Source organism: Herpailurus yagouaroundi, unplaced genomic scaffold (genome assembly GCF_014898765.1).
Source record: "Herpailurus yagouaroundi ecotype Mexico unplaced genomic scaffold, PumYag 182, whole genome shotgun sequence".
Lineage (NCBI taxonomy): Eukaryota > Metazoa > Chordata > Mammalia > Carnivora > Felidae > Herpailurus > Herpailurus yagouaroundi.
The window spans coordinates 56,819,070-56,844,337 of NW_024412413.1; the positions used below are offsets into that span (position 1 = coordinate 56,819,070).

Here is a 25,268-nt window from a genome sequence, read left to right on the forward strand (position 1 = left end):
CACCCCAATCCCAGCAGAAGAAAAGATGTAATAAATATCAGAGCAGAAATAAACAATATAGAATCTAAAAAAACTGTAGAGCAGATCAATGAAACCAAGAGTTGGTTTTTTGAAAAAATAAACAAAATTGATAAACCTCCAGCCAGACATCTCAAAAAGAAAAAGGAGAGGACCCAAACAGATAAAATCATGAATGAAAATGGGATTATTACATCCAATCCCTCACAAATACAAGCAATTACCAGGGAATACTATGAAAAAATTATATGCCAACAAACTGGACAAACTGGAAGAAATGGACAAATTCCTAAGCACCCACATACTTCCAAAACTCAAACAGGAAGATACAGAAAATTTGAACAGACCCATAGCCAGCGAAGAAATTGAATCAGTTGTCAAAAATCTCACAACACATAAGACTCCAGGACCAGATGGCTTCCCTGTGGAATTCTACCAGACATTCAAAGCAGAGATAATACCTTTCCTTCTCAAGCTGTTCCAAAAAATAGAAAGGGAAGGAAAACTTGCCAGACTCATTCTATGAAGCCAGCACTATGTTGATTCCCAGACCAAACCAAGACCCAGCAAAAAAAGAGAACTACAGGCCAATATCCCTGAAGAATATGGATGCAAAATTTCTCAACAAGATACTAGCACATCGAATTCAACAGCATATAAAAAGAATTATTTACCATGAACAAGTGGGATTCATTCCTGGGCTGCAGCGTTGGTTCAGTATTCGCCAATCAATCAATGTGAAACATCACATTAATAAAAGAAAAGAACCATATGATGCTGTCAATCAAAGCAGAAGAGGCATTGGACAAAATTCAGCATTGTTTCTTAATAAAAACACTCGAGAAAGTTGGGATAGAAGGAACATACTTAAACATATTAAAAGCCATTTATGAAAAGACTACAGCTAATATCATCCTCAATGGGGAAAAACTGAGAGCTTTTTCCCTGAGATCAGGAACACGACAGGGATGTCCACTCTCACCACTGTTGTTTAACATAGTGTTGGAAGTTGTAGCATCAGCAATCAGACAACAAAAGGAAATCAAAGGCATCAAAATTGGCAAAGATGAAGTCAAGCTTTCACTTTTTGCAGATGACATGATATTATACATGGAAAACCTGACAGACTCCAAAAATCTGCTAGAACTGATACACGAATTCAGCAAAGTCACAAGATACAAAATCAATGTACAAAAATCAGTTGCATTCTTATACACTAATAATGAAGCAACAGAAAGATAAATAAAGAAACTGATCCTATTCACAATTGCACCAAGACTCATAAAATACCTAGGAATAAGCCTAACCAAAGATGTAAAATATCTGTATGCTGAAAGCTATAGAAAGCTTATGAAGGAAATTGAAGAAGATACAAAGAAATGGAAAAACATTCTGTACTCATGGATTGGAAGAATAAATATTGTTAAAATGTCAGTACTACCCAAAGCTATCTACACATTCAACACAATCCCAGTAAAACTTGCACCAGCATTCTTCTCAAAGCTAGAACAAGCAATCCTAAAATTTGTACGGAACCACAAAAGACCCTGAATAGCCAAAGTAATATTGAAGAAGAAGACCAAAGCGGGAGGCATCACAATCCCAGACTTTAGCCTCTACTACAAAGCTGTAATCATCACGTCAGCATGGTATTGGCACAAAAACAGACACACAGACCAATGGAATAGAATAGCGACTCCAGAATTGGACGCACAAAAGTATGGCCAACTCATCTTTGACAAAGCAGGAAAGAATATCCAAAGGAAAAAAGATAGTCTCTTTAACAAATGGTGCTGGGAGAACTGGACAGCAACATGCAGAACAATGAAACTAAACCATTTTCTTACACCATTCACAAAAATAAACTCACAATAGATAAAGGACCTGAACGTGAGACAGGAAACCATCAAAACCCTAGAGGAGAAAGCAGGAAAAAACCTCTCTGACCTCAGCTGCAGCAATTTCTTACTTGACACATCTCCAAAGGCAAGGGAATTAAAAGCAAAAACGAACTATTGGGACTTCATGAAGATGAAAATCTTCTGCACTGCAAAGGAAACAATCAACAAAACTAAAAGGCAACAAATGGAATGGGAAAAGATATTTGCAAATGACATTCGGACAAAGGGCTAGTATCCAAAATCTATAAAGAGCTCACCAAACTTCACACCGAAAAACAAATAATCCAGTGAAGAAATGGGCAGAAAACATGAATAGACACTTCTCTAAAGACATACAGACAGCCAACAGACACATGAAAAGATGCTCAACATCACTCCTCATCAGGGAAATACAAATCAAAACCACACTGAGATACCACCTCATGCCAGTCAGAGTGGCTAAAATGAACAAATCAGGAGACTATAGACGCTGGCGAGGATGTGGAGAAACAGGAACCTTTTTGCACTGTTGGTGGGAATGCAAACTGGTGCAGCTGCTCTGGAAGACAGTGTGGAGGCTCCTGAAAAATTAAAAATAGATCTACCCTATGACCCAGCAATAGCACTGCTAGGAATTTACCCAAGGGATACAGGCATGCTGATGCACAGGGGCACTTGTACCCCAATGTTTATAGCAGCACTTTCAACAATAGCCAAATTGTGGAAAGACCCTAAATGTCCATCAACTGATGAATGGATAAAGAAGTTGTGGTTTATATACACAATGGAATACTAGTTGGCAATGAGAAAGAATGGAATATGGCCTTTTGTAGCAACGTGGATGGAACTGGAGAGTGTTATCTAAATGAAATAAGTCATACAGATAAAGAGAGATACCGTATGTTTTCACTCTTATGTGGATCCTGAGAAACTTAATAGAAGACCATAGGGAAGGAGAAGGGGGGAAAAAAGTTAGAAAAGGAGGAAGGCAAACCATAAGAGACTCTTAAAAACTGAGAATAAACTGAGGGTTGATGGGGGGTGGGAAGGAGGGGAAATTGGGTGATGGGCATTGAGGAGGGCACCTGCTGGGATGAGCACTGGGTGTTGTATTTAAACCAATATGACAATAAATTTCATATTAAAAAAGAAAGAAGAAACACTGAAAAAGAAAACCAAAACTGGAAGCATGACAATTCTGGACATCAAGCTGTATTACAAAGTTGTAATCATGAAAACAGTATGGTAGTGGCACAAAAACAGACACATTGATCAATGGAACAGAATAGAGAACCCAGAAATGGACCCACAGATATATGGCCAACTTACCTTCTACAATACAGGAAAGAATAACCAATGGAAAAAAGACAGTCCTTTAGCAAATGGTATTGGGCAAACTGGACATGGACATGCAGAAAAATGAACTGGACCACTTTCTTACACTCTGCACAAAAATAAATTCAAAATGGATGAAAGACCTAATGTAAGACAGGAAACCAGCAAAATCCTAGCACAGAAAACAGTCAACAAACTCTTTGACCTCAGCCACAACAATTTTTTACTAGACACATCTCTGGAAGCAAGGGAAACAAAAGCAAAAATGAATTATTGGGACCTCAACAAAATAAAAAGCTTCTGCACAGGTAAGGAAACAATGAACAAAACTGAAAGGCAACCGATGGAATGAGAGAAGATATATGCAAGTGACATCTGATAAAAGGTTAGTATCCAAAATCTATAATGAATTTACCAAACTCAACACCAAAAAAAACAAATAATCCAGTGAAGAAATGGTCAAAAGACACAAAGAGATACTTTTCTGAAGAAGACATCTAGATGGCCAAATGACACATGAAAAGATGCTCAATACCACTCAGCATCAGGGAAATACAAATCAAACCCACAATGAAATACCACCTCAAACCTGTCAGAATGGCTAAAAGGAGCAACTCAGACAACAACAGATGTGGGTGAGGATGCGGAGAAAGGGGAACACTTTTGCCCTATTAGTGGGAATGCAAACTGCCACAGCCATTCTGGAAAATATGGAGGTTCTTCAAAAAGTTAAAAATAGAACTATCCTATGATTCAGCAATTGCACTACTAGGTATTTATCCAAAGGATACGCTTATGCTGTTTCAAAGGAGAACATGCACCCCAATGTTTATAACAGCACTATCCACACTAGTCAAATTAAGGAAAGGCCGAGATGTCCATCGACTGACGAATGGATAAGGAAAATGTGGTGTATATATATATATATATATATATATATATATATATATATATATATATACACGATGGAATATTACTCAATGATTAGAAAGAATGAAATCTTGCCGTTTGCAACAATATGGATGGAATAAAAGCGTATTATGCTAAGTGAAATAAGTCAGAGAAATATCGTATGATTTCACTCATATGTGGAATTTAAGAAACAAAACATGAACATAAGGGAAGGGAGGGAAAAATAAGATAAAATAGAGAGGGAGGCAAATCATAAAAGACTCTTAAACAAAGAGAACAAACTGAGGGTTGCTGTAAGGGGTTGTGAGTGGGGGGATGGGCTAAATGGGTGAAGGGATTAAGGAGGGCACTTGATGGGATGAGTATTGAGTGTTATATGTAAGTGATGAATCACTGAACTCTACTACTGAAACCATTATTACACTATGTTAACAAACTTGGATTTACATAAAATTTTGAAACACACACACACACACACACACACACACACACACACACACACACACAAATTCTGACCAGTGGAATATTACAGAAGTGCTATTTATCCTTTCCAGGCCTGGCCCTAAAATATCTCCACATGTTCTTCCATGATGTCTGTGTTCATTCTCTCCAGACAAATGGAACAGATTTTAGAAACACCACAAAGTCTCAGGTGATGGCAGAGCCACTAGATGAAACATTGCTTGAGCAATAAATAAACATGTATTCCTTTGAGGCACTGGGATTTTTGGGTTATTTGCTTAAAAGTAATAAAGTCAAGACTTGAGTTAATCTAAAAGTTATACAATTTTTTGTCTTGCTTGTGAGTTAGTCAACTACCTATTCAACAAAAAATTATGATGTTCAAATTCAATGGACTTCTAGAGGAATCTGTTTCATTTGTATTTAAGAAGGGGAAAAAATTCATATCTTAACATTAGCACATTTTGTAGCTCAGGACAAGAGGAATTTGTGTGTAGTTCTAGTGAAGTGTTATTAAAGAACACCTGACCCTCTGCCAGAGGAACAAGACAGGGTGCACAGTATCTACTGTTTCTATAGTCATCAGAAGTACTATAATTATATTCCTTAAAGTAACTGTCCAAAGGAGATACTCAGAAAGTGTTTTAGAAGCAGAAGTTTTCACTGATCTACCCAAGTAGCATTTTAATTTTTTTAAATGTTTATTTATTTTTGACAGAGAGAGAGAGACAGAGCATGAGCAGGGGAAGGGCAGAGAGAGAGGGAGACACAGAATCCGAAGCAGGCTCCAGGGTCTAAGCCGTCAGCACAGAACCCGACACGGGGCTTAAACTCACAGACCGCGAGATCATGACCTGAGCCAAAGTCGGACGCTCAACCGACTGGGCCACTCAGGCGCCCCCCAAGTAGCATTTTAAAGATTCCTTTTGGTACCAGAACAAAAAATGCAGCAATTTAACCTAACTAAAAAGCTAAGAAAGGCAAACTGGAATAATGTAAAATCAGTGACATATAGAAAATGGAAAACACATATCAACATGAGCACACAGGTGCACACATACATACACACACACACACACACACACACACACACACACACACACAGGATTATTGGAGGATAAAATTTTCACCTCGGTAGCACACTAAAGACCCAATATCCTACAGAATAATCATATGCCATTGACAAATGACCTCGGTGGAGGTATCACTGAAGCAGGTCAGTAGAAGGCCTGGCCTAGATCTGGCTCTATCACTTTCTAGAGGCAGAGAGGAAGAAATGAGAAAGGCATAAGAGCATAGTGACAATGTTTTGAGCCTCAATTTCCATCTGCCACTAATGAGCTGTCTGTCTTGGGAAACTATTTTATGTCTTGATTTCCTCAGTTATATAATGGAGAGAAAATAATACCTATTTCACATATTGTTAAGAGGATTAAATCATATGATACATAACAAGCGTTTAGAGAGAACTTATGTGAAAGTAAATACTAATAAATGTTGAATATTATTTCTAATGGTATCTCCCTATCACTAATGAGCCATATTACCTTCAACTGCCAAGTAAGAAACTGTGCTAAATGATTTGTATGGTTTCTCTTAGTGCTTATATTCTAAGCCTACATCTGTATCTTAAAATCAAGTATCCAGTTGAAAAATGAAAACTCGAAAACCTAAATATTTTAAGTAATGACTTAAAAAAATTAGAGACAGTCTAGTCTGCTGTTGAGATTGATTTAAAGAAAATAATTTACATAATAATGCACAAATAATTCCATTTTTTAAAAAATATTCAGAATTGATACGGTACTTTGTTTTATTTTTTATCCTTCATGAATCTTACCCTCATTTAAACAAGGAATGTAACGAGATAATTTTCAGGCAAATTAAAATTAAATTAAAACCTGTCATTATTTTTTTTTTTTAATTTTTTTTTCAACGTTTATTTATTTTTGGGACAGAGAGAGACAGAGCATGAACGGGGGAGGGACAGAGAGAGAGGGAGACACAGAATCGGAAACAGGCTCCAGGCTCTGAGCCATCAGCCCAGAGCCTGACGCGGGGCTCGAACTCCCAGACCGCGAGATCGTGACCTGGCTGAAGTCGGACGCTTAACCGACTGCGCCATCAGGCGCCCCAAAACCTGTCATATTTAATGAGTACGACAGAGATAAGGAATTATTTTGATCACACAAACCTGAATGGATCCAGAATGTACTGATAACACTCCATTTTTTGCAGCTGAAAGTGAAGTACTTCCTAGGCTTATAGATTGTCAGCAATTGTAGGTTATTTCTCATTAAGAAGAAAGCATTTCTACCAACTGTAGCAGTGGTAGGAAATGATACTGACACTACAGTATAGACTTCACTCCAAATTAAATGGAAAGGTAGCTCCCTTGGAAATTCTATAATTTAGTGAATCTTAGTTTGTTCAAAGAAATTATCGTTCAAATAAATACTCTAGTAATACTCAGATTCAGGTGAATAGTTCAAGAGGTGGAATCAACAAAATTATTAAGAATTCATCTGGAATTATATGTTTGATCGGTTTAAAGTGACAATATATACACCAAGACACTACATGTAAAACACTGTGGTATGGAAGAATTGTTTTCTTAATTGGCAATTCCATTTATTACCAGAAACCTTACCTCCTGCATACATAACAGCCAGCATAATGGATGATATCCAGGCTATCTCACTGTAGGTAGCGTTGAATATTTGCTGAATTTCTTTGAAGAACACCGTGACTGCTTTGGGGAACGCATATGAAAATCCAATGGAGATAAAAGATGCTCCAACCACTACCCAGCCCCATCCTCCATCAGGAGGTGGATGCAGTGGGGCACCTGCTGGGGGTGGCATGTCTGCTCCTCTATTTGAAATTCAAATAACCTGTTTAAAGAAAATGAAATAACAGTTGAAACCATATTTCCATTTTCATACATTACTCTTGATAATCACCAAAATAGTATATTCCAGTTATAGCTACAATTATATAACTTTGCATGAATACTTTTTAATACGCTTATACTCAGAAAATTAACAAAAAAAATGGAATGAGGTATGTCACTTTGCTATGGGCTAAAAGTTGAAACCATTTAATTCACTTACAGAAATAAAAATTACTCAACGGTTTCAGTTCTATACTGAAGTACCAACTCCAAAATAAAAGCTATCTCAATCTGATTTCTAAACATAGTAAAAACAGAGCTATTATCACTTAAAAACAGAATACATTTGGGGACTCCTGTGTGGCTCAGTTGGTTGAGCGTCCCAGGCGGCTCAGTAGGTTAAGTGTCTGACTCTTGATTTCCACTCAGGTGGTGATCTCCCAGTTCATGAGTTCGAGCCCTGCTTTGGGCTCTGGGCTGACACTGTGGAGCCTGCTTGGGATTCTCTCTCTCTCTCCCTCTCTCTCTGTTCCTTCCCCACTTGTGCTTTCTTTCTTGAAGTAAATAAATAAAAACTTAAAAAGAAAACCCAGATTACATTTTTAATCCAAAATAGTATTTTCTTTACAAAGTTTAAAAAGGACCATGTATGGGGTAACTGGGTGGCTCAGTTGGTTCAAGCGTCCAACTTCAGCTCAGGTCATGATCTCGCAGTCTTTGAGTTCAAGCCCCATGTCAGGCTTTGTGCTGACAGCGCAGAGCCTTGGAGCCTGTTTCAGATTCTGTGTCTCCCTCTCTCTCTGCCCCTCCCCTGCTTGCACTCTGTTTCTCTCTCTCTGTCAAAAACAAATAAACATTAAAAAAAATTTTTAAAGGACCATGTATTAAATCTGATAGATTTTAAAGAATAGATTTTTAAATTAGTAGAAATATTAGATTAGATACATTTTAGAATTTTTCTTTTAATAATTGAGAACCCTTAAAAATATTTCACATGCATCTGTTTTCTAGACTCATAGCATTAGAAATTACATGGTTTTAATGAATTAACATTACCACTCTTCTCAAAATGGTGCTACCATTTAATGAATGATATATTTTATGCATTTTTTTCATAGCAATGAAATTCTTTCAAACAGATGAATGGCATGTTATTGTTTGTTAAAAGAAAGGACTTTCTCTCTGGATATGACTAGGAACACTTAACTGCTAACTTTATGGTACATAGCACCCACTCTCCTGTGGAAGAAATGATCACACATACTTAATACAACTGAAGTTAACTTTAAAACACCTTGGTTGCCTAACATCAATGTTTCTTTGTAAAGCTGTTTGCTTAGCTTTTGCTGCAATTGCCAGCCTTTCTCAGTGTCTTCTTATTACAACTCTCATGTTATTTGTGAACATATTTCAATTGCAATGCAGAGGAGAGAGAGAAGCAATTTTCTGTTAGTAAAATAATGTTGGAAATGAGTTAATAAAAACTAATTTTGCCACCTGTTTTCAGAAAACCTACCAAAAAACTAAACATATATCTATAAAAACAGAGACAGATTTTTTATTTTAATGTCAGATTACATCAGGGATACTTTCAGTGATCTTTTATATGTGTTTTTTATTTAGATTTTGAATGAAAATAGTCTAAATTCTAAAATTTTATAATCTGCTGATAGTTATACTGAAGGACTTTGCTTTCAGAAATTCACATAGGAAGAATGATAAAAATGAAACCTAAAATAGGTAGAGCAGTTCTCTGCAATTTTCCTGTTTGCATAAAAGAATCTGTCTTTCATTATTAATTCATGAGTTTAAACTATTACAGTTTTTATTACATCTGCTATTGTAAACACTCAGAAATACAACTGAATGATTTGTTTTATCATTTCAAAAATAACATTTCTAAATAATCTTAAATACACTTTTAAATCATTAAGCATTATATCAATATGAATATTGAAATTTACTAATATTCAAATCATGTTATGAATATGAATACTGAAATTTACTAATAAGCTAGGTTGATGTTAGGATTTCTATTGTATAGACAGGAATCTATGCTCATAAAGGCCCTTAAAAAAAGGATTATATAGGTGGCATAGGTGGCTCATCAGTTAACCATCTGGCTCTTGATTTTGGCTCAGGTCATAACCTCACAGCTCATGGGATAAAGCCCGAGTCAGGCTCCATGTGGACAGCATGGGACCTGCTTGGGATTCTCTCTCTCTTCCTCTCTGCGCCTCCCCTGCTTATGTGCGCTCTCTCTCTCTCTCTCAAAAATAAAAATTTTTAACAAAAAAGGATTATATGACTGAAATATTTTTTCTCCTCAATCCTTGTTTTGTATTGTTATTTTTTCACCAGTTTATCTTAGTATGCGATCTTTTGTTATCTGTTTACAACACATTTGCTCGATTTTAATTATAACCACATACTCCAGGTTGAGAGGCACCATTTATACCTCTTCACTTTCTTATCTCCTAGCTGTTTAGTTTTTTCCATATAAATTGGTATCTCATGATCTCTTAACTAAATCATTACAAAGTACAGCCTAACCAATTAGCCCTTGAAATATTCCACTTTCACCTGTTCATTATTTCTTTTAATGTTTATTTATTTTAGAGCGTGTGCGTGAGCAGGGGAGGGACAGAGAAAAAGGGGGACAGAGGATCCAAGTGGGTTCTGTGCTGACAGCAGTGAGCCAGATGCGAGGCTCGAACTCACAAACCACAAGATCATGACCTGGGTCAAAGTCGGATGCAGGTGCCCCCAACCTGTTCGGTATTAAAAAACTCCTGAGTTGATTAAGTCAGATCCAATTCACACACTCAATGGTCTCGTTAGTTTCCTGTGCACAATTCTGTTAATATTTTACACAACTTATAGCTGTTGTGTCTTTTTCCTTTTGTTTGTGGAAATAATCAGAAAAAATAGGAATTAAAAGTATAATTTTACCTGTTGATAGATGCCAAATTGAACAGATTTATTTGGATTATCCGTGGAATTTTTAAGCCTAGTCACTATTCCTTGAAGTGATATGTGACGGCAATGCAAAGGGGAGAGTAGAGCAGACTCTGTATTTCCTAAAGAAATGAAAAAAACAAAGGTTACATGTATAATTCAATCCATAAGCCTCATTAAAGCCACTAGCTTTGATCATCCCAGGAAAACATGTGACCATGTTTTAATAATTAGCAAAATTTCTTTGTCAACCCATCAATTGGATTACTACAGTATGAACAAAATGACAAACATACATGTGTGAGAAAAAAAAATTATAAGTATAAAATGAAGAACTAGGCATTTTTTAAAAAAGTAAATAATAGATTGCATATCTATCAATATGAGAAGGAAATTTATTGGCATTCATTAGCTGTCACTCAAATAATTTCCTATACTCATTTAAATAATTTGCTGTAAAATTCAATTAAAGAAAATATCCATTGACAAAGGAAACAAAGTTTAAAAGAGAATTATGGGAAATATTACCAATAATATATATGTCTCACAGTGAGACAGACTGGGTCATGAAAAGGAATAAAAGTATTTTAGGGACCTTCTGATTTAGAATTAAAACTTCCTAATCAGATCTGGGTGACAGACAAATAGGCTAAAATTCCCTAATACATCAAATACTATTATTTCAACTTGAATCTTGTGCTGAATATATAGAAGCTAGTACTTAGAGTTTATTTTGTTTGGGTTAGACATTCCTTTGCCCAGATTAAAGCTGAGAAAAAGTCAACTCTTCAATTAAATAATCAGTTTCCTGTTTTGCATACAAGGCTGCTGTATCTAAAGTGTTGAAGGCAGGCAACAGAGCCACCAGACCATACAAATGAGATTTGTATGACAGGATGAGCAAAGCCTGTGATCTAGTTGCCAAGTCTGAGAAACTGAGGGTGGGGACCAGAATGAAGAGTACTCAGGGTATTATAAAGTCAAGAATAAAATCTGATAAATGGATAAGGCTGGAATTAAAGTCTTAACTTACACTAGGAAAAAAGAGTTCATGCTAAATGGGTCTCCCAGGTCTGGGGTAACAGCAGCGAGGAGAAACATCTGTTCTGGTCTTACCAGGTGCCTTGGGAACCTTGGTAACTTTAAGCCGGGTAATCTAGGGATGGCAGCCCCATCCTACATGTAACTAGCCCATCCGAATGCAGAAAACCCTTCTTATATTTTACAAAATACAGTTTCTGTCCGTTTCCTCTGGCACAGAGAACTGCCCTGAGTTCAGGGCAAAGCCTCAGAGGAAAGCCTGAGGCATTCTTGAAAATTGGGCTCCGACCTTGCAGTCCATGCTTAATTATCATCATGCTTTATGGAGGTCAGCAGAGAGGCCACAACAAGCAATCTTGACAAGTCCACATTCTAAATGCCATCTAACATTTCTACAAAACTTTCACAGTGCTTTAACCTGACTGGTCTATTTTCTTACAGAAAGACCAACGCATATGCATGGCTTTTTCAACAAACTGGCCAAAAATCCAGTAAGTTATAACTTCCTGCTTGGTAATTATAACTATATTAATCTATTTTACACCCCTTTCTCTACATCTCTAAAACTATCATATTTTAATACATGTTTATGCAAATATATTTATATCCATACAACCCATAAATTGGTCTTTAGGTTTTTTCTTATTTTTTTAATATTTATTTATTTTTGAGAGAGAGAGAAAGAGAGACAGAGTGTAAGGGCAGCGAGAGAGGGAGACACAGAATCCAAAGCAGGCTCCAAGCTCTGAGCTGTCAGCACAGAGCCCAACTCGGGACTCATGAACTGTCAGATCATGACCTGAGCCAAAGTCAAATGTTCAACCCATTGAGCCACCCAGGTGCTCCAGTCTTTAGTTTTAAAAATGAAAAGCAGTGTTTTAGAATTGTGTGCCCTACTAAAAAAATAGTAGAAGATCAACAATCCTTAAGAATATGGGAAGGTTTTCTTATAATTTGGGAAAGCAACTATTTTGGAGATTGTTTCCTAAAGTCCAAGAAGGCATAAAGCTTATGTGTCCCTACAAAAGCTGGGTTAATTACCATAGGTGCAAGTTGGACTATGCTCTCAGCTAATTTGGTTTCTTAGCAGTTCTCACATACGCCACTTGTTTCATGATGGCTTTTACTTACAACAGGATGCATGAAAAAAAAAAAACAGCAATGCTTAATTTTTTCCCCCAAAGATTCAATTAATTATCATAATTCCATAAATGAAGAGGAAGTGGTGTTTTTAATCACATTTAGAGATAAGGGCATATGGGGCACCTGGATGACTCATTCAGTTAAGCATCCGACTCTTGGTTTCAGCTCAGGTCATGATCTCACAGTTCATGAGTTTGAGCCCCCCATTGGGCTCCTTGCTTACTGTGCAGAGCCTGCTTCAGATTCTCTGTCTCTCCCTCTCTCTGCCCCTACCCTGCTCATGTTCTTTCTCTCTCTGAAAATAAATAAGCTAAAGCAAAACAAATCACTGGATTCTGTGAAAAGAGAGACACACAGAGAGAGAGAGATGAGGGCATGAAGAGTTAGAGGTGCAAAGTGATTTTTCCAACGTGTAATGTCCAGTAAGTGATCAAATTGGTACCATGACTAGTATTTTTGTTAGGCCCATTGTTACCGATTCCACTTTGACACAGCAACTTAGAGGCTGCTCTTTCTGCTAACAAATACATTCCTTCAGTTTTATTTCTATGGTGGATTTCCAAATTTCAATTCTTGCATATATCCTTGTCTGTCTGGTCCATTGGAATTCAAATATTTGTTCTCTAATTCTAAACATCAACTATCCTTCAAAGTCTTTAGGAATTCATCACTATTTCAGCTTATTTCCATCTACCCTCTCTATAATGTGGTTGAGTATATAGACTACAATATATCATTGTCATTGACAAAAAGGGTGACTTAATGACTACTGACAACATCTGGCTATAAAGTAAAAAACTTAGGGGGCGCCTGGGTGGCTCAGTCGGTTGAGTGTCCAATTTCAGCTCAGGTCATGACCTCACAGCTCATGAGTTTGAGCCCCACTTCGGGCTCTGTGCCGACAACTCAGAGCCTGGAGCCTGCTTCAGATTCTGTGTCTCCTTCTCTCTCTGCCCTTTCCCTGCTCACACTTTGTCTCACTCTGTTTCTTAAAAATAAATAAATGTAAAAAAATAAAAAATAAAATTTTTAAAGTAAAAAACTTATGTGGGGGGACATGCTAAAGCCCCAAAACCTTGCTTTATCTTCTAGCAATCAATATGGGTTGACTAATCTATGGAGAGGAAGATGTAGTACAAAGAAATAATATAACTATTAGTGATGATCAATGGGTAGACTCCAGTGTTATATTTAGGGCCCTTTCTCATTCAGTTCCACAGAATATCAGAATGTTCCTTTATATATTTTGCAAATAATTTTTCTTCAACTACCCAAATCTAAATCAGGATGCCTCAATTTTATGAACCCTTATCAATAGTCTAAGCCATCCAGAAGTCTGTGTTGCAAAATACAGTCCAGAAATAATATTCTCAGGAAACTAAGTCCCAAATTAAATCAATTGATGTTAGGAGACTATTGACTTCATTATAAATTCATCTAGATAGCCCATAGATAAAGCATGGCTTGTTCTTCACATCCTACCTTGGCTGTGTTTTCACCTAAAGGGATTACTATGTTCCTTAAAGAATAATGAAGAAGACTTTTTGCTTTCTGTTTCCTTTTTCTTATACAAAAGGATAGAATTGTGTCAAATTAACGTACGATATTTAAGTTTAGATGATAGCTCACCCAATTTTACAATAGGAATTAAACTGAACCAAATCTTCTCTTTTCCAACAGGTAATTGAATTAAAATGGGAATCTAATTCTGAGAGGTTATTTTATTCTTCCAGATGGACCATCTTTTAAATCCTATAGACTGATTTACTTTGACAACTAGACAAGAGAGATATCAATAGTGCATGGCCCACAAAATGTCAGTAACACAAAACCTATTTTTAGATGTGAACTACTGCTGTAGTTAAAAGGACTCTGAGAATGCTAATTGATAATAAAGGTCAAACTAACTGAAGATGTTTTTATAATGGGCAAATTATAAAAAATAATATGAACCAGCCCATAATTATTTATAAAGAATTGGAAATGGACATCCCACACCAAGCAATTCCCAATTTCTAATCCTACACTTTAGAATTGTGTAAAAGCAGTTTTAGTGGGCTGAATAGGGGCCCTCCAAAAGATGTCCATGTCTAATCCCTAGAATCTGCAATATACCTCATATGGTCCTAGAACCTGAGTGCTTGTGTTACCTCAAAATTCAGATGTTGATACCTAATCCCAAATGGTGATGGTATTTGAAGGCAGAGCCTATAGGAGGCAGTTAGGTCACCAGGGTGAAGTTCTCATGAATACGGTTCATGCCCTTTTAAATGAGGCCCCGAGACAGCTCCCTTGCTCCCTCTGTCGAATGAGGATACTATGAAGCAGGAAGAGGGCCCTACCCAGACACTGAATCTGCTGGCACCTTGATCTTTGACTTCCCAGTCTCCAGAACTGTGAGAAATAATTTCTGTTATTTATAAGCCACCTAGTATATGGTATTTTGTTACAGCAGCCTTAACAGACTAAGATAAAACTCGGTACCGGGGGCAGGATGCTGTCCGACATTATCTTTTTTACCTCTTATATTTTAGTGACATTCTCTGGTCAACCTGGAAAAATGGAACTATATTTACAGATTTTTGGGTCTTCCATTATGCATTTAGTCTTCAAAGATTTTCTGGTATTTGTTTCTTTCCTCAATTTGAAAGGAAGGTAATTAACTGGCACTAAGAAAGGGGTGTTAAAAAAAATTCCTGAAGATTTCCAGGAAGACTACAGGGCCATAGAATACCCTTCTGACTTTTCTATTACAAAGCCCATTTTAAAAAATTAAGTAAAGAAAAAAGTCCGTAAGATCTCCTGATACCAAGGATGAGATTGAGAAATATGCTAGAATCTCCTAGAAGTTTCTATAAAATACAATACTGTTGAGGGCAGGATTAAGATACAGTACCAGAGCAAGGTGAATCAAACCAGCCAGAGGCATGAAGTAACATGGTCTTCCATTTCACCAAGATAAGCTCCCTTATTCCTCTGCTCACCAGGTGGCTGAAGCTTCCTGTGAAGCAATGCTCCTTTTAGAATCCTGTTTTAGTTCCATCTATGACATACCTCTTTGTCCCCCAATAGAATTGTAACCCAATTCTACAATGCCTGCATCCTCTCGCCCTTGAGTAATAGTATTTATAATATGGGGAAAGTAAAGACAACTTAAATGACCAATGCTGGGAAGTGGTTGAACATATGTCACTGCCATTCACTTGGTAAACTGTTATACATACATTAAATGATAATTACAAAAATTGTGCAGTAACAAGGGAAATATGTATTATATAATGTTCAGTGAAAACACGATGCTAAAAATGTGTTTGATAGCAAAATTCAAAATATATGACAAAAGAGATGCATTTAAAAAGATCTCATAAAGGGCACCTGGGTGGCTTAGTCAGTTGAGCGTCCAACTTCAGCTCAGGTCATGAGCTCAGGGTTTGTGAGTTTGAGCCCCACATCAGGATTTTGGATCCTCTGTCTCCATCTCTCTGCCCCTTCTTGGTCCTGCTCTTTCTCTCTCTCTCTCAAAAATGAATATTTATTTAAAAAAAAAACAACAACACATAGGTCATAGTCTTGGGTGAGGTTGGTAAAAAATATATATATTTAACTATACTAGTTTGGAATAACACTTATTATAATATCTTGCTATATAAAATGCTTTAAGTTAATCTTACACATTTAATTATTTGCCCTAATTTTGGGGTTTATGTCTGCTTTGAAAAATAGGTTAATTTTAACTCATACACAACCAATTCAAATATGGTTATTGTAAGTAATAGAGTGAAATTGGAAGCTATATTTTTAGAGACCTTTCCTCCGTTTTTGTTTCCTTTTGTCTTGCTTTGTATGATTTTGTTTTTAGTTATATCTAAATGAAATGATGAGGCTTTTGTAAAGAGGATACCCAGAGATGGTCTCGATCTATCAGTTTAGATATACATTACATTTTCTCACTACCAATTACCCATGTAAATAACACTTCTTGTTAACTCTTAAATTACAAGTAAGCATCACTGATTAAGACACCTGACATTTTGACCTGTATTTTCTCACAATTCTATTGAGTAGCTATTGTCTCCATTTTGCAGACAATGAACTGAAAGCCAACCATGTCGGGTATCTTTCCTTAAGTCTACCTGCTGCACTTGTTTCACTCTAGGACAAGGTGCTCAGAGTTAAGAACTGCAGGCTTCCTACTATCTTCATGTTACTCTGCAATCCTGGACCACTGGCAGTGTGCATGTTGCCGCCCTTTTTCCACCCTACTATCTATTTTGCCTGTTCCAATTCTGCTTTGCTTCTTGTCACTTGCCTAGGCTTTCTGCCTTCCACCCATTTCAGCTCTGTACTTCCCAGGAGACTTCAGGAGACATTCGGTTGGTAATTGCCAAACTAGGAAGAGGAAACAAAAGCTGGAGCCCACGGAAAATTAGCCATCCAGTGCATTCAGGAAATGGTATCAAGAGTCAGGACTATAAGGCTTTGAAGGGAAGGGCTGTGCAACTCTTAGAAACCTAACCAAGTTGTCAGTTGTTTCTTTTACTACACACTTAGCAATGGATTCGATTGACAATTGTATTTTTTCTTCATCATTATTTGTCCTGGTCTACTCATGTTTGCCCTGCTTCTCTGAAAGCAAAATATACTCCCTTCCCACTAATTTTGGACATGCTTTGTCAATGCGATATAAAGCAGTAAGAGTCACCTTAAAATATGTTCGCATGTTTTGACACTGTGCGTATAGTCCTTACTTCTAATATGAAAACATGTCCCTAGATCCCTGATGTTTGAAGGTTAGCCAGGAGCCAACCGGCGCTATTGCTGACCCATATTTCCAAGTAGCATGAATAAGAAATAAATATCTATTGTCATATGCCTTAACATATTAGAGCTGTTTGATAGAACAACAAATTTTGAGGCGGTGTGTGTAAAACAAAATCCTAAAATGTGTGGCATTGGCTTTAGGGATAGGCTGATGGTTGTGAGGAAGGACCCTGTTAGAAGAGATTAGAAAAATGACAATTATGTGAAGCAGAGGCAAAATATTTGGTAAAACTATTTGTCTGTGGCATCTTGGAAGGCAGAAAATGCACACAGGGCAGTTGGCATTTTGGGACAAGAGATTTAGATAAAGAATCTTGGTATCATGAGTTGGTTTTAACTAGCTACATTTAATAAGTACTAGCAGAGGCAATAAGGTCATAATAGATTTGATCTGCTTGCAAGCAAGGGTGGAAAGGAAAAAGGGACAATCCATGTATTACAGGGACTTGGAGGGTTGTAAGACACATTTCCGTCCCCTATAGATAGCCTGGTAAAAGATTCTCAAATTAAGACACTGCCTCAATGCAAAAACTGAATCAAAAGGTCACGGGAAAAGGCCAAACCAAGGGTGCAGCCTTAGTGCTTTTTCTTAAAATCTCTTACTGGCTTGAGTCAGACACCAGTAAGTTCTTTCAGTTTAAAAAATAGTTGAGGGCAGGGGTGGAAAAGAAATGAATCGTTGGTCTCTGAAGGTCTAGTAACCTTAAATTGTCTCTCATTAAGTGTATTTAGAGAGGCATTGCTCATAAAGAACTGAGAATGTTCTTATTTGCACTGATTGGAATCAAATAATTTTAAAAACATTTTAAAGGGTTATATTATAAAATGTTGTCATCAGCCTGGATAGAAAGGAATAGTGTCTGTTGGAAATATAAAATGATCAAGTGATTAAAATGACTCCTATATCCTGCATCTTACTTTATGTGACATACAGAGATCTAACACTGGAAACTTCGAATACATAGATCACATTAAATGTCACTAAAGTGCCGTAACCCTTTGAGCAAGTGGCATTCACACTGGCTCTTAGTTTCCTTATTTGTAAAAAGACAGCAGGATTAGGCATTCTCTGAGGTCCCTTTCAGCTTATATTTGATTCTATGACACAAAAATAGTCCTATTTTATAGACTCTCTTAGCTTGTGAAATACAAATTTCTATCTCTCCGAAAATAAGTAATGAACAGATAGACATTATTTGAGCAAGTTTTCCAAGATTCCAAAAACTTGGAAATGAGAAAAGTTCTTTTGAAAGAATCCTCTGAAGGAATTTCATTATGTAAGGGGACTGGGCCACGTACTTAAATACAAGAAGGCTCCTATAGGACAAGTATTAGTTCCTTAAGTGTGCTTAGAATTTTATTCAATTCCCAAATCACAATTTAGTTTCCATAAAAATTATTATATGAGATCCTCAGAGGACCTGGTTGGTATGTGTTTGAATGGTTTTTCATGATCAGGATTAAAATATTGAAGCATATTGCCATGTTCTTTAACAGAATATGTTCCCATAAACGCAGGACAATTTGGTTCAGTGTTGCAAATAAATCACGTGAAGGCATCTTTCCAAAACAGAGTGAAAACAGAACCTTGCACATGATATATTCAAAGTGTTTTAAAAACTATGTAATATTTCAATTCATACACTATATATTTTTAGTTCCCAAATTTGCCCAATTTATATATCCCTAAATTAAAAAAAATGTGCTATACCACTACCAAACGGGAATCAGGTCATCATATTATTGTTCAGTAAAAATAACATGTTCGATAGAATTTTAAATAGTCACTGAAGATATCATTAATAATGCATAAGAATTGACTATTTACAAACATTCCAAAAGGTATCCCTCTTGTCTAACTTATATATAAATTTTACGACACTGACATTGGTGGGGACCGTTAACTGCAGTCATTTCTTATAAAAGATCAATAAAACCCAGCTGAAATAGGAGGCAGAGCCGAAGTGATTACTTTCATCCCATTTTATGACATTCTCAAGAATCAGTCTGAAGATCCTCTCAGGAAACTTCCCTGTAAAGCCCCACAGAATCCACAATTTTAAGCCCTCGTATTTAGAATCTGATGTTATTGTTATGTGATATGCACTGAACGCTGATAATGAAGTTGATGCTGACTGGAACAAAAATGAACCCAAAGTTAAATAGAACCTAGATGAGAGCTACAGGAGCCACTGAAAATAAATCCATTGGTTTGATCCCGCTTGTCACTTCTAGAAGGTCACCAGAAAGAAGCATCATCCCTAACGCAGAGAAAAGAAAATCGTCTCACTCCCTTTCTCCTTTCCTTACAATACTAGTCAAGGCTGTGAATCCCACAAAAATACAGAAACAAATGCAGTCATCTGAGAACAGACGACACACTAGTACCACACAAAGTTAGAGTAATGAAATGATGAGAACCCTTTCATCTTTGCACGCTGTATCCATTTTTCCCCCTTAGCTTTCTCCTAAAAGCCTGGAGGCTTCACTCAGATTTTGCTGCCACCTGGGCAAGGATGATATCGATAATTCCAAGCAATTTGAGGTCAATTTAATTTCTCTACCTTTAATCATTTTATTAGTTTAATTTTGTTTCCACCTTGCTGTTCCCTTGTAGATCCTGGCATCCACCCATCTTCTCAAGAGACTGTCCTGCCTGACTGGGTACCACTCTGTTCCAGGCGATTCACTCCTATTTGTTCTGAATTTGCCTCAGCCAGGGAAGAGCTCCCCCACCCTGAGGCTTTCTTTACACTCCTTGCTGCTTTACAAGACATGGCTAAGCTTCCTCTGACTTTTAGTTTGCTCGTCCAACACATCCCAGACCGACTGACAGCAAGACAAGCAGCTGAGGTAGGAACTACAGGCTGCCACCGTTTCTCCCTAGAACTTTCCAAACCTGGGGACAGCAGAAAGGGGATTCCTATCTTTAACCTCCACTGCAAACAAACCTTCTCTTCCTGTTCTGTTCTAGACAAATAGACATCCTTCGCTTTTCTCATGCTAATTCATTTATTTATCATTGTTAAGGAAATCTCTCTGACCTTTCTAAGGGCTTTGGAAACAATAATTCCCATGCGTTATTTTTAATTTTTAATGTATTTGTCTATTCTGGTTCTTTCCTTTAGCCTACTGTGTTTATTTACCTCTTCAAGCCTAAAAAGAACAGGAAAGCATAACCTACTCCAGTTACCATTTTTTTTTCCTGAGCTTTCATCATATTTCTCTCATCTTTACCTCAAAACTTCATGCAAGAGCCATCTTCCCTTAAAACCTCTATTTTCTCCCCATCTACTCGTAATTCCTTGCTTGGAACCTTTCACTTGCAAGCTTCGCTGAATAAATTTTCTCTTAAAAATGAGCTATGACTTCCTAATCTCCAAAACCACTGGCGCTCATTTCAGAATTTTCTATGGTATTTAACAATATTTAATTGTACTTTGTACTTGAGACTTTGGTTTCTATCTCACTCCCTCACTCTACCTCCTTCCATGACTAGTTTTCCTCTTCAGGTCCAACTATGTGGGTTCTCATAAAGGTAATATTGTTGATTCTCTTTTTCCTTTACCTACTCTCCATAATAGCATCTACCTCTAAAAATTCAGTTACCACTTTTACACGTGAGGTAGCAATTCTCTATCCCTTGTGGCTATGTTTTTCCTAAGTTATAGTTCTTTATTTCGTACTACTCCCTAGACATTTTCAAAAGGATATGCCACTGAATTGTTAAATTCCCCTAAGTCTGTTAATTGTAGTAACAGTCAGGTCCTAGGCTGTAAATCCATAAGTCCTTCCTTATGCATGGATACTTTTCTTTAATAGCTCTTGAATGCATCTTTCTTTTAATTTCTCTTTGACCAGTATGGTTCACACTCCTGTTCATCTCACATTGTCCCCTAAGGGACTGTCCATCTTCAATTTCCCATGCTTGCCTCCTGTAACCTCTTCACACAGCCAGCCTCCCTTTGATGTTCCCCAGCAGGATTAACCTCCCAACAGTACCCTCAGATTGGGTTACTGCATCACTCAAAAACTTCAGTGGTACCGCAGAGTACAAGGCATTGCAATATTTGACTATACTAAATCTTTCTTGCTCATTTTTATCATTCAAGTTTTAAATTTGCATAATACTCTATCTATATATTACATAAAATACCTGTCCCACAGGATGTTTACATATAAGTAATCAGGTAGATTTGAGGAATTCTCTGCTAAATGATGTATTTATTTCACAGTTTCTCAGTCTTCACTGTTAATATGCATTTTGGTTTGCTTTAGTTATAGGATACAAAGCTCCCAGACTTGTTTTAGGGCAGAAAGGGGCTTTATCCCCCCAAGAAGTCTACCTTCCCTTCATTTACTCAATCCTCGTACATAGTCACATGATGAAATAATGCCCATCCTTCCACACAAATAAACGATGCCTTTTAAAATAAAATCATGGAAGTCTTTCTAATAACTTATGAGAAGGGAAAATCTACCTTCTCTAAACTCTGAAAGCCATTTTATTATACTATGCCATATCTTATTTTGAAATTATTCACATCTATCCCCCATCCTGGACTGTAAGTATCTTGAGACCATGAACCATGAATAAATCATATTATATTCTCTATAGTACCTACCACGTAACCTCAGATTAAGTAAATAACTTCATTCCAGGATATATAAAACTTGACACAGGTTGTTTTTGTGTTTTAGAGTACTTCACTTCTTATAGTCCTTTCGAATAAAGAAATTTATGTACATTCAATTATATAAACTGGCACTTAGTAATAACATAAAAATCCTAACATGGAGTTTGTTACTCATACAATCCCTAAAATAGACATTGGTGCTAGAATCATTATCTGCAGATAATGACAAAACTTACTCAATGTATTTAGTTTCAATGGCTCAATTTATTTCAGTAAATGGGGTCGGGGATTCACACAGAACTAAATGAAACTAGGTAAATTTTGGTCTCACAGTAAACTTTTTTTAATTAAAAAATTTTTAATGTTTATTTATTTTTGAGAGAGAGAGTGTGAGCAGGGGAAAGACAGAGAGAGGGGGAGAGAGAGAATCCCAAGCAGGCCCTACACTGTCAGTGCAGAGCCCGATGTGAGGCTCAAATCCATGAACCATGAGATCATGACCTGAGCTGAAATCAAGAGTCGGAAGCTTAACCGACTGAGCCACGGAGGCGTCCCTCACAGAAAACTTTGTAAAAGCCAGTCAGATTCTAGTCAAACTAAGTAGAATTTCTAGTTTCACCCAGTTTCTTTGGGGTCAAACATGTAAAATGTATTACCAAGGACCCTGGGGAATAAAGCTGTATCATGGGATTCCTAGAGGCTCATAATTCTATCCGGTTCTAAGCTGACCCATCAAAGTGATGGAAATAAATATGCCTTTGAATCTAGCCCTGTCTTGAGAGGAGTTCAGACTGACTAAGCCATGCTCCTTCGGGACCTAAGGAAAAATGTCCTGAATGACACCGATGCCATCTATGTCTAGAGCTGACTCTCTCAAAAGAACCTGTAACAGACATCCCCATCCAAATATAAAAGACTAAGACATGCTGTAGGTTGAATCACTATTTAAAATATTATGTTCAGTAACACCTGACCTTAAAAGGGGCTACAAAATGAGAAACACTCTTCATCTCTCTTCATTCCCAACCATGCTTATACCTCTCTCTCATTACTATGCATCTCCTGGTAAACCAGGAGATTACAGCAGATTCGCTGGTTACAAAAAATGTTATGAACAACTTTTCTACAATTTTTGGAGCAGTTCTGATTTTAAGAAAATGTTTGTAATGAGGTATGGAGACTTCTAGATTCAAAGGAGAACAATATGTTTATACAGACGATTGTTCTGATGCAGGTAAAATTGAGGTTCCAAATTATGCTCATAGAGCTAGTGAGCTGAAGATGATTCTAGGAATCTATTTGCACGAATTAACAATTCTGTTTTATTGTTGTTGTTGTTGCTGCTGTTGTTGTTGTTTTGTCTTGATATGTGGCTAAAGGCAGAGAGAAGAGTGTATGGAGGCCCAGGCGAGAGTAAAATAATCCAGTAAACAAGATGTATGGCATAGTACCCATGCTCAGTCTGCAGATTCTAATGGACAGAGAGTTTAGGGACAGAACCTCAAGAAAACTGTTTTCCCAAAAGACTTTGAAGGTCTGTACACATTGATGTTTTAAGATTCAGAAGATAAAGTTTGGCCAGCTTCAGGCCCTCAGTAGTCAATTATTTTTGGAGCATCAGAAGACAAGGTCTTTTCCATTGGCAATGTTTTGTTTTTCTTGTTGTTGTTTTCACTGAGGGCATTACTGGTGAGAAGCAGTAGTGGAAAACCTCATCTGATCTCTTTCTGATCTCATGTGATTCCCAGAAATGTTTGATGGAAGATTTTTCAGAGAATTCAAAGTACTTATAAAAAAGTAAAAGGTGAAGAGTCAGAAGAACTGGGATCATTAATATAACCTGACTCCATATTCAGTTAATATTCAAGAAGTATCAATTGAAAGCCTACTGTATGCCAAGTGCAGTGGCTACAGTGCTGAACAAAACAAATCCCCACCCGTGGTTGCATATTTTAGTGGAGGAGAGAGGCAAAAAGAATGTTATAAATATAGACAAGATAATAACAGACTGATACCGTGTAAAAATGAAAATAAACAGGGTATAATGATAGAGATTCATCATTCACGGGTGGGATAAACAAACAAACAAACAAACAAAAAACAAGCTTGCAAATAAAGTAGCCAGGGGAAGTAAAGGAAGTAAAATGTGGAGGAATTTTTATTTCACTTCCTTCTAAATAGTAGAAGTTGAAGAACCTTCTTCTCTCCCTGAGTTCTTCTCAATCCAAAACTTAATTGCAATCAAGATAACTCATCCTCAGTCTAAGAGAAATAAGACTAGATATAATCCCTATGAAGTTCAAAGCTGTTTTTCAAACATAGTTAACCGTTTGTTTTCTGGAAAACATTATATTGGAAAATGCCCTCCATTTTCTGTGATATTCAGCCCCAGGGCTCTTGGATGCTCTAAGGATCAACTCACCGCCTGCTTCATTCTTTCTTGGCTGTGGGTCCCAGGAACTCAGCCTGTTTTCTAGTCTTCTTGCCTGTTGCCTATCTGTCTTTTTTTAAATTCTACTCTTGTAGTCTTGACTGGAAAGTGGGATAGTTTCCCTAAATCTTTCATTTCTTGACAGTCCTAAAGTTAGACTTTGTTTTGGGGGTTATTATGAATCATCACTGTGGGGAAATACATGGGGATAGTAAAAATGATAAATATGGTAAGTTCTACAGCTTAGAGTATTAACTGTGCTGGTCTTCAATTAGAGATTTTGCCTGTCTCTGAGATGATAATTAAAGTGGAAAATGAATCTCTATCCTGAGTTCTCATTCCTGGAGATAAGCCTTGCAAGTCTCTTCCTTCATTCTAATTGTCTGCCCTCATGACGAAATCAAGACAGAACATTGTGTTTTCATATCTTCTTGTTTCCTGTGGTGATATACTCATTCACTCACTTAACATTTACTGGGTATCTCATTTTATGCAAGGCCTTAGAAATATAAAGATGACCAGGACACAAATTATTGTCTCTGACCTATGAAATAACTCCATCTAGGAGGTAAATTATGAAGTAGATGGTTACAACAGAGTATGGTATTTTTTTTCCGTTTCTTTTTTTTATTTTTATTTTTTCAGTATATGAAGTTTATTGTCAAATTGGTTTCCATACAACACCCAGTGCTCATCCCAAAAGGTGTCCTCCTCAATACCCATCACCCACCCTCCCC

General features: G+C 36.9%; 1 protein-coding gene across 5 annotated transcripts in view; it reads right to left on the reverse strand.

The window, feature by feature from the left end:
• The window catches only part of SLC16A7 (solute carrier family 16 member 7), a 195,391-nt gene that overhangs the window by 89,783 nt on the left and 80,340 nt on the right, over nucleotides 1–25,268 (reverse strand). Inside the window, exons 2-4 of one of the 5 annotated variants that reach the window (XM_040491545.1) lie at nucleotides 15,539–15,643; nucleotides 10,453–10,580; nucleotides 7,258–7,501 (exon numbers count right to left, since the gene is read on the reverse strand). In XM_040491545.1, coding sequence (XP_040347479.1) covers nucleotides 7,258–7,471 — 214 coding nt within the window. In that variant the 5' untranslated portion in view covers nucleotides 7,472–7,501; nucleotides 10,453–10,580; nucleotides 15,539–15,643. Of the gene's footprint in view, nucleotides 1–7,257; nucleotides 7,502–10,452; nucleotides 10,581–15,538; nucleotides 15,644–25,268 lie in introns of those variants that run through there. The other 4 variants (XM_040491546.1, XM_040491547.1, XM_040491549.1 and 1 more) reach the window with 4 other exon arrangements.